The sequence below is a fragment of the Sphaerodactylus townsendi genome, linkage group LG06 (assembly GCF_021028975.2).
Source record: "Sphaerodactylus townsendi isolate TG3544 linkage group LG06, MPM_Stown_v2.3, whole genome shotgun sequence".
Classification (NCBI taxonomy): Eukaryota; Metazoa; Chordata; class Lepidosauria; order Squamata; family Sphaerodactylidae; genus Sphaerodactylus; species Sphaerodactylus townsendi.
In genome coordinates, this window is record NC_059430.1 from 121,223,105 (window position 1) to 121,231,929 (window position 8,825).

Sequence of the window (8,825 nt, forward strand, 5' to 3'; positions counted from 1 at the left end):
GGAGGTTAAGAGCTCGTGTATCTAATCTGGAGGAACCGGGTTTGATTCCCAGCTCTGCCGCCCGAGCTGTGGAGGCTTATCTGGGGAATTCGGATTAGCCTGTACACTCCCACACACGCCAGCTGGGTGACCTTGGGCTAGTCACAGCTTCTCGGAGCTCTCTCAGCCCCACCTACCTCACAGGGTGTTTGTTGTGAGGGGGGAAGGGAAAGGAGATTGTAAGCCCCTTTGAGTCTCCTGCAGGAGAGAAAGGGGGGATATAAATCCAAACTTCTTCTTCTTTGCAAACGGAAGAAACTGACAGTGTGTCAAATCAGTGCTCACTGTCTGTCTCATCTTTAATGGACAGTACCAGAACACATCCTAAGTTCAGAATCAAAAGAAGCCAGCAGATTGTGATAACAAATGCAAACTGGTGTTTTGTAATACCTACTCTGTTTGAAAAGTATATCTGTCAGTACATTAACATTGCAGTATTAGTTTCTGGCACTGTTAGCTCTGGACTTTCTCTTTATCAGGAAATTGTCTTTGTTTTCTGATGTGAGTAAGGGGCCAAAGAAGCAAAACCCTGAAAACTGTGTTGCTACCAAATGTAACAGTTCCATCGTAAGCATCCTGCTTCTTCAGGTTGCCCTCAGAGTTTCTTGACTACAAGCAATAAACAGACAGGGCCTTTTTGGTGGTGGAACTCCGGAAAGTTATCCCCAGGCTATCTGCATTTTTTTAATGTTCATGCACACTGGTTGGGTGGTTATTTTCTCCTTTTGGGATGATCTTTTAGGTTTGTTTTTGTATAACCTGTTCTTATCCGACTACAATAAATCATTTCTTCTGATCAGATTGTCCTTGGGTAAATTGCATTGGATGGAAGTTTCTTTTGGAAAAGCAGGGTATAAATAGTTTACAAATACACATTGTTAGTTCGATTTCGATTTCAAATACCTTTAATGGCATATAAATAGTTTAAGATTAACTTAGCAAGATAATAACAGCCTTTACAACTTTACAATTTCTGACGAGTTAAAATAACACCATTTAAAAATTTAGCCACCGCTTCCAACAGCTCGTAGTTATGGCTGTTTAAAAGATATATAACCTTCTGTTTATCTGTAATGCCATGCAGGAAGGGGATTATGTGCTTCTTCCTACCTATCTCATAAAAAGGACAATTCAACAGCATATGAGATACTGTTTCCACAGAACCCATGCCACACGGGCATTTCCTTTCTTTATGTGGGATTCCAAGGTGGCGTCCAAGGCTAAAGGAAGAAGGCAGGGCATTACACCTAGCTAAGGTGATTGCTCTACGCCACCGGGCCTCAACCAAGAGATAAAGGTACTGGGCTACAATTAATCTATCCACAGGTATTCCCAAAGAGATCGGGGAACAGGTTTTATTAGCTTCCTCTAGCATCTGTTGAAACTCTCTGTCAAAAAGTCTCTTCTTGATAGCCCCATAGACCTCCTGCTCTGTTAGCATTAGCAGGTCCTCCAAGGAAATGCCCAACTCATTAAGTTTGGCTTCGATTTTAACCCACCACTGGGTTGTGTGGAGGATGGAGCGTCCCTGGGATGTATAGTCCAGTTCATCTCGATTAAAACAAATCCTGGCCCAAAACTTGAATGTACAGTACCAGGCCAGAGTTTCCAGCCGATGCTGGCCTGTTTCTAAGCACAGGGCTGCATAGGGAATAGAATGGGGCAAGCCAAGGATTTTATACAGAAAGTAAAATAGTTTACAAATACACATTGTAAAGAGGCAATAAATCAGATAAGGGTCCATTTTTCTACCCAGGGAGGAATGCCTGAAGAAAACTGGTCCCCTAATCCCATCCCCAACAGTTGAATCCATATTGTCATAAATAAAATTTCATAGGGGCATTATGTAGCAGGAATGAACAAGGGCAGTATTTGTATTTATTTTTCAGGTCAGCTGAATCACCAAGGAGTGCCATGGGTGGGAGAAATTCAACACCAGCTGCAGGAGGTGAATCTAAGGAGAAGACAGGCAGGGAAGATGGAAGCCCCCCAGGAAAAACCACCCTCGACATCGCCATCACAGGAGTGACAGGAGCTGGTAAATCATCCCTTGTCAACGCCCTGCGGGGCCTGTCAGATTTTGATGAAGAGGCAGCCAAAACTGATGTGATAGAAGGAACAAAAGAGCCAATGGGTTATCCACACCCTGCTTTTCCAGACGTAACAATATGGGACCTCCCAGGGATTGGGACACCTGATTTTAAAGCTGAGGAATACCTAGAAAGGGTCAATTACAGCCAATATGATTTCTTCATAATCGTAGCTGCTCATCGCTTCCTTGTCTGTGACATCCAGTTGTCCCAGGAAGTTCAAAAAATGAAGAAGCGGTTCTACTACGTCCGTTCCAAGATGGATGTCAGTATTAAGAATGAAAAACTGAACCCAGACTTCAGTGAGGAAGCAACCATTCAAAAAGTCCGGAAAGACTGCCTTAGTAATTTGGTGCAGGCTGGTATTTCTTCTCCAGAGATTTTCCTCATCGCCAGTTGGTACCCGGATAAGTACGATTTCCCCCTCCTGGACAGGACCTTGAGGAATGAAATTGAGACTCTGAGGAGATATGTTTTAAGACCAGCTGCGCTGCCAGACTCAGAAAAGAAGAGCGATGACAAGTATGTTGGGTTTGAACAGTTTTCGATTTGATTTTCTTTGAATATGAATAAGAAGTGTATTTAAAAAAATGCAAAGCTAGCTTGGATGGAGTGAGTAGAAAGCTACAGGAGTTTGGATCAACTATTTCTTCTGGTGTCTTTTCCCCAAGTTAAAAAAAAGCTGCATAATACTTTAAATAAAGATATAAGTATATTACGGCAATTAATGTCTGTCTGTCTGTCTGTCTATAAATTGCTATAATATACTTATATCTTCACTAAAAAGTATTGTCCAGCTTTTTTTAATTGGGTGAAGGCATGAGAGGAAATGGTTGATCCAAATTAATGTAGCTTTCTACTGTTTCCATCCAAGCCAGGTTTACATATACGTACATCAGAGGTGGGATCCAGCAGGTTTTCACAGGTTCCCGAGAGTAGGTTACTAATTATTTGTGTGTGCCGAGAGGGGGTTACTAATTGGTGATTTTGCCACGTGATTTTTGCCTTAGTTACGCCCCTCTTCTCAGCAGTAGCATGCAGAACTTGAAGCAGTCTAGCAGGAGGTGCACCAGCATGCGTGGCAGCCTGCGCCTGCGTGCATTCGTTTCCCGCCCAAGGACCGACACAGTGGCTGCATCCTTGCCACAGCCCCGCCAAGGAATGCCCCGCCCCTGGAATGCCTAGCCACGCCCCCGTTGTGCTCCGCCCAGCCCCATTTGAATCCCACCACCATGGGAACCTGTTACTAAAATTTTTGGGTCCCACCACTGACGTACATGCATATATGTGTGTTGGGGCATCTCCCCCCACTCAGAGGGAGTTCCCTAAAATAGCAAACAGAATAGTAATAGCCTGCATAATATTGCCCAAAATGGCAACCTTCATTCTTGGCTTGCATGGGGGAGTGACCTGGAAGTGGGATCAGGCAAGCTGCGCAAGCCATGCAGCGCGCAATGTGGCACCCCACCCTCCCTTACATCTAAACAAAGAACCCCCAACGCAAAGGCAGTGCAAGGCGAGGAGTGGCATGGGAGGTGCTCCATGCGTAATGGGCTTCTGACTGGTGAAAGGACCACAGATGGAGGGAATAGTTATGGTTCTCTTTCCTATCGCCTTTGTTATTTGTTTGTTTCTCACTGGGATTCAAGGTGGATTATCCACAGTGAGTCAGCACAATCCGCCAGATGAGACTTTCAATAAACAGTGAAATACGATTGGGGTAGTAGACCTAATCGGAATGCTAAAAAAAGAGAACTGAAGCAAAGCTTAAGTCTTAACGTGACACATTAAATGGTACAAAATCACACAATAGGATAAAACTCATGGGAAACTCTGTGCAGCTGTACAGACTACTGTCCTTGATCATTTATCCAAGGAATTTTGTGAAGCCTATATAGAAAAGCCCTCTTGAATAATTCAGTTTTGCATAGTTTGCAGAGAGCCAGCAGAGTGGAATCCTTCTTGACCTCCTCAGGCAGGCCATTCCACAAGGTGTTGGCCACCACGGAGAAGGCCCTTCTATGGGCATGTGTTGATTTTGCCTTTTTGCAGGCTGGAACCAGCAGAAGACCCTCATCAAGTTAGCAAAGCTGTCATGGCAGATCCCAAGAGCAGATATGGTCAACAGTCACAAAGGGCTTTTTATGCTATAGACAGTACGTTGAACTGAGCCCAGGAACTGATGGGCAGTTAGTGGAGTCACTATAGAATGGGAGGGATATGCATGCTCCATCTAGCTCCTGATAATGGTGGCACTTTGCACCAACTGCAGTTTCAGAATTCATTTTAGGGGGAAATAGACCACATTATAGACCACATTAGAATAGGCTAGGCCCTTTCCGCATGGGCGCTGTGCGGGGGTGCGTCGGCATAAACAATGCCGATGCACACCCCCCCCCCCGGACCGTTCGCACAGACAGTCCCAGTAGGGCTGCAGGTGGCGGCACAGCCTTCTCACAGGCTGTGCCATCGCTGAATGCCATACCTCGTCTCCTGGCTTCTGGTGCGTCGCAGAGGCCAGAGGACACCCCCCCCCCCACAGGCTGGAGCGGCAGCTCTGGAGTCGCAGGCCAGGGGGGCGTGTCCCCTGGCCTCTGCAATGCGCCAGAAGCCAGGAGATGAGGTACAGAGCTCAGGGACGGGGGGGGGGGATGGTGCCTTCCAGCTGCTGCCGTTTGCACAGCAGCGGTTGGAAGATGCTGCTTCCGAAAAACCTCGCTCAGGGAGCGAGGTTTGGAAGCAGCGTCTTCGCGCCACTTGGGGGTGGTGAGGCCGGCACTGGCTGTGAGAACCCCTCCCCAGGGATGCAGTTTTTAGCATCCCTGGGGCGCTGTATTCTGCCCGTGCGGAAACAGGTCTAGTTTCAGTGTCTCTGTGGCATGGATCTGGGTGGTCAGATCAGCTGTAACAAGGTAAAGGACCATTTTTCAAGCTAGACTGAGTGGAAGAAAACCTTTCTTTTTAACTACATCAGTAATGTTGGTTCCAGAACAACTTGGTCCCAAAAACTCTTCAATGTGTCCAGTGGTGGCGAACCTTGGCACTCCAGATGTTATGGACTCCAATTCCAATCAGCCCCTGCCAGCATGGCCAATTGGGCTTAACCCCTTCATGTGGGCAGCACAATGTCCTTCAAAACCTCCATCTACCCAACTAGCATTACTTTTGTGTTTTCAGGGTGTATGCAAAGGTTTGGGATTACTACTGCATCACCAAGTTATTTAAAGATGGATATAGATAGAGATTATCTGCATATTGATGATGGCCAACAGGGCTTTATGTAAAGATTGGTCAACATGGGGTGTAGGATTGTGTCCTAGAGGACCCCACAGGATATATGGCACCAATCCTCCTAGGGTTATTTTTAGGGTCAGAAAGAAATGACGACTAGCATTCCAATCCCAGAACTAGAACACCACATCTCATTGTCATGCAGGAAACTGATTAACATATCTTCAACTTCAGTTTCTGATGAATGTCCATATCATGCAGAGTATGTCAACAATCATGGGATCTGTATAAACCTAAAATACACATACACTTGGTTGCCCATCTATAGAGAGCTAATCTTATATATAATTGAACAACCTCAACACTTCTATTTGTATTTACATTTATTATTTAGATATATTTCTGACAGCAGCTTGTAATGATACATAGTTCTTTCATCTCATATTCAAACATAATATCATTTCATCTATTCGTTTTTTCTATTCAGAAACAAAACTTCAGTTTCATATAGTCCATGTATCAAACGGAAGGCAGAGATGGGAGCGGGCAACTCTTAACAGAGAGCCAATATACCCATTAGAGGCCTCAAAGAACTGATGGAAGTTGTTTGAACATACGGGCATACTGAGAAAGACGCCTTAAAAACGCTCTATACGCAGACGCTTCTATGTAGAACTACAGAATTGATACATGGACTATATGGAACTGAAGTTTTGTTTCTGAATAGAGAATTGAATGGACTAAGTGATTATTTATGTTAAGTTATAAGAGTTGGAAGACTTATGCTGTATTTTTAAGAACCCTTGTCAGAGAAATAAGGAAATGTAAATACAAGTGTTGAGTTGTTCAATTATATATAAGATTAATATATAAGATTAGACACAGCCAGAGTGCAACGTGTGTATTTTTGAGTTTATTTGGGCTAATGTTGACATTGCACTCTTAAAGATAGTTATGATTCAGAGAATAAGGGTTCAGATAGCCTAGAAGGTTTATCAGCTCTGCCAGCATGGCCAATTGGCCATGCTGACAGGGGCTGATGGGAATTGTAGTTCCTGAACATCTGGAGAGCCGCAGGTTCCCTACCCCTGGTATAGACCTACCATAGATCTATAAAACCTGTTTGCTTTTGAAGAACATCTGGTGGTTGCATTGGATTGTCCTCCCGATATGATCCCTATTCTGGTGACTTATCTGATAAGAGCTGATGGCGGCTATCATTGCTAGATTCGTAGGTGTTCTTTACAGTTGACATCTATCCCACAATGTGACTTGTAGTTCATCTTGCTGTTGGCTGTTCTTAGGTTTATCAAGATGGCATTCTCGTCCATGTCTTTAAAAACCCTTATCTGTAAATGGTCTCAAGTCTTAATACATAGGTGAAGGTGGTGACTTCCAAAAGCTTCCAAAATAAATTATATACTTCTTTTTGTTTCTTAGATCAACCAACACACCCAAAGGAAGTGGAATCCGTTTCATCCTCCTTCAAAAGATGTTAAAAATTGACCTTGCAAAGTTGAAGGATGCTCTGATGCAAAGAAATCTCGAAGAAGTGACAGAGGAAATACGTCAAGAATTGGATGCGTTACAAAATGTCAAGCTCGACATTGCCATCACAGGAGTGTCTGGTGCTGGTAAATCATCCCTTGTCAATGCCATGCGAGGCATGACTGATTATGAAGATGGGGCCGCAAAGGTTGGGATAACACAAACAACGATGGAGTGTCAAGCCTATCCACATCCTTTATTTCCAAATGTAACCATATGGGACCTACCAGGGATTGGCACACCTGAATTTAGAGCAAAGGATTACCTAGAGAAAGTTAATTTTAGTGAGTATGATTTCTTCATTATTGTTGCTTTCGAACGCTTTACTGAGAATGACGTCCTCCTGGCCCATAAAATTAAGGAAATGAAGAAGAAATTTTATTTTGTGCGCTCCCAAATGGATGTCAGTATGATTGCTGAAGTAAGGAACCCAAGGTTCAGTATGGAAAGATCCCTTCAGAAGATACAAAAAGATTGCTGTGATAACTTGACAGAGGTAGGAGAATCTAACCCCAGGGTTTTCCTCATCTCTAGACGAGACCTGGATATGTATGGTTTCCCCAGCCTGCAAGAGGCCTTGGAAAAAGACCTGGATGATCTCAAGAGACACGCTTTAATCCAGGCTATGCCTGTCTTCTCAAGACAAATTCTAAAAAAGAAAAAGGCTGCCATGCAGAAACTCATCAAGAAATTTGCCATTGTATCCTGTGCTGTTGGGGCAATTCCTGTCCCAGGACTCTCTTTGGTCTGTGATGTTGGCATCTTGGTAGGAGCACTGCTTCTTTTCTACAAAGTCTTTGGCTTGGATGAAGAGTCCCTCCGCCGAGTTGCAAAAGTGATGGGCAAAGATTTCCAAGTGCTGAAATCCGCTATCAAAAAGTCCCCAATGGCCAATGAGATTACTCCCAAACTTGTAGTTGGTCTCTTGTCCCGGTCTTTGCTTGTTGCAAGTGTCACCATAGTTGAATTTGTCTTCGATTTCATACCTGTACTGGGCTCTCTGTTCGGGGGCATTGGTTCCTTCATCACCACATACTATGTACTTTCTGGCTTCCTGAAGGACATTGTGGAAGATGCGGAGAACATCCGTGCAAAAGCTGCTGAGCCTTGACTATTACGATATCCTCACATCAAAATCCAAGATATTGATTTCGAAAGAGATTCCCAGGTGAAGAAGGCATGAATTGTGCACAGGGCTAGAACTCATACAAGATAGATAAAGGAGCCAGGATATGCCTTTTCTGATTTTTCTTTTAACTGAGACCAATTATAATTGAACTTTCCAGTAGTGCAGAAAAAAATATTCTATATATTGTGGAAAGCTTTCACAGCTGGAATAAACTGGCTGTTGTGGGATTTCAGGGCTGTTTGGCACTGGTCTAATACTTTTAGCCCCTAATATTTTGCTCACATCTATAGGCATGTCACAATAAGAAGTGTTTCTCTTTGCGGCACAGTGGCAAAAACAACCAGACCACAGCCACACAACCTGCAAACCCTGCAACAGCCCCTCCTCAGTCCAGTTTACAGGTTTCCAGAATTAAAGCATCATTTTCCCATTGCAGAGAGATCAGTTCCCTTGGAGGAAATGGCTGCTTTGGAATGTAGACTCTAAGGCATTATTGCCCTCTGAGCAGTGGCGAAGCTACAAGGTGACCGGGGGGTGCACTGTGCGCACACCTGGGTGTGTGAAAAATCACCCCCAGGCCCCTCCCCCTTCCCCCCATGGTGCCCCCGTGGCACCCCCCCGCCCCCTTCCCACACTTACCTCATTTTGTTCTTTTTTCAGAATTTTTTCAGGTTGAAAAAGGCCTGTTCTCAGTAAAAATGGCCTGAGGAACTCCAGTTCTCAGGAGACCTTGGGGCTCACAAGGTCTCCTGGGAAGTATAGTTCCCATCAGGCCGTTTTTACTGAGA

General features: G+C 44.4%; 1 protein-coding gene across 1 annotated transcript; it reads left to right on the plus strand.

Annotated features, from left to right (window-relative positions):
- The first annotated feature begins 1,948 nt into the window (after positions 1–1,948).
- LOC125434530 (interferon-inducible GTPase 5-like) lies at positions 1,949–8,019 on the plus strand. The gene is made up of 2 exons (XM_048500014.1): positions 1,949–2,651; positions 6,801–8,019. The coding sequence occupies exons 1-2, from the start codon at positions 1,954–1,956 to the stop codon at positions 8,017–8,019; spliced, it is 1,917 nt and encodes a 638-aa protein (XP_048355971.1). The 5' UTR covers positions 1,949–1,953.
- The last annotated feature ends 806 nt before the right edge of the window (positions 8,020–8,825 follow it).

Excerpts from the sequence above, each read along its gene's own strand:
- LOC125434530 (XM_048500014.1), top strand. The coding sequence starts at position 1,954 with ATGGGTGGGAGAAATTCAACACCAGCTGCAGGAGGTGAATCTAAGGAG. Across the intron at positions 2,652-6,800 it reads GAAAAGAAGAGCGATGACAA|ATCAACCAACACACCCAAAG; the intron begins GTATGTTGGGTT and ends TTTGTTTCTTAG.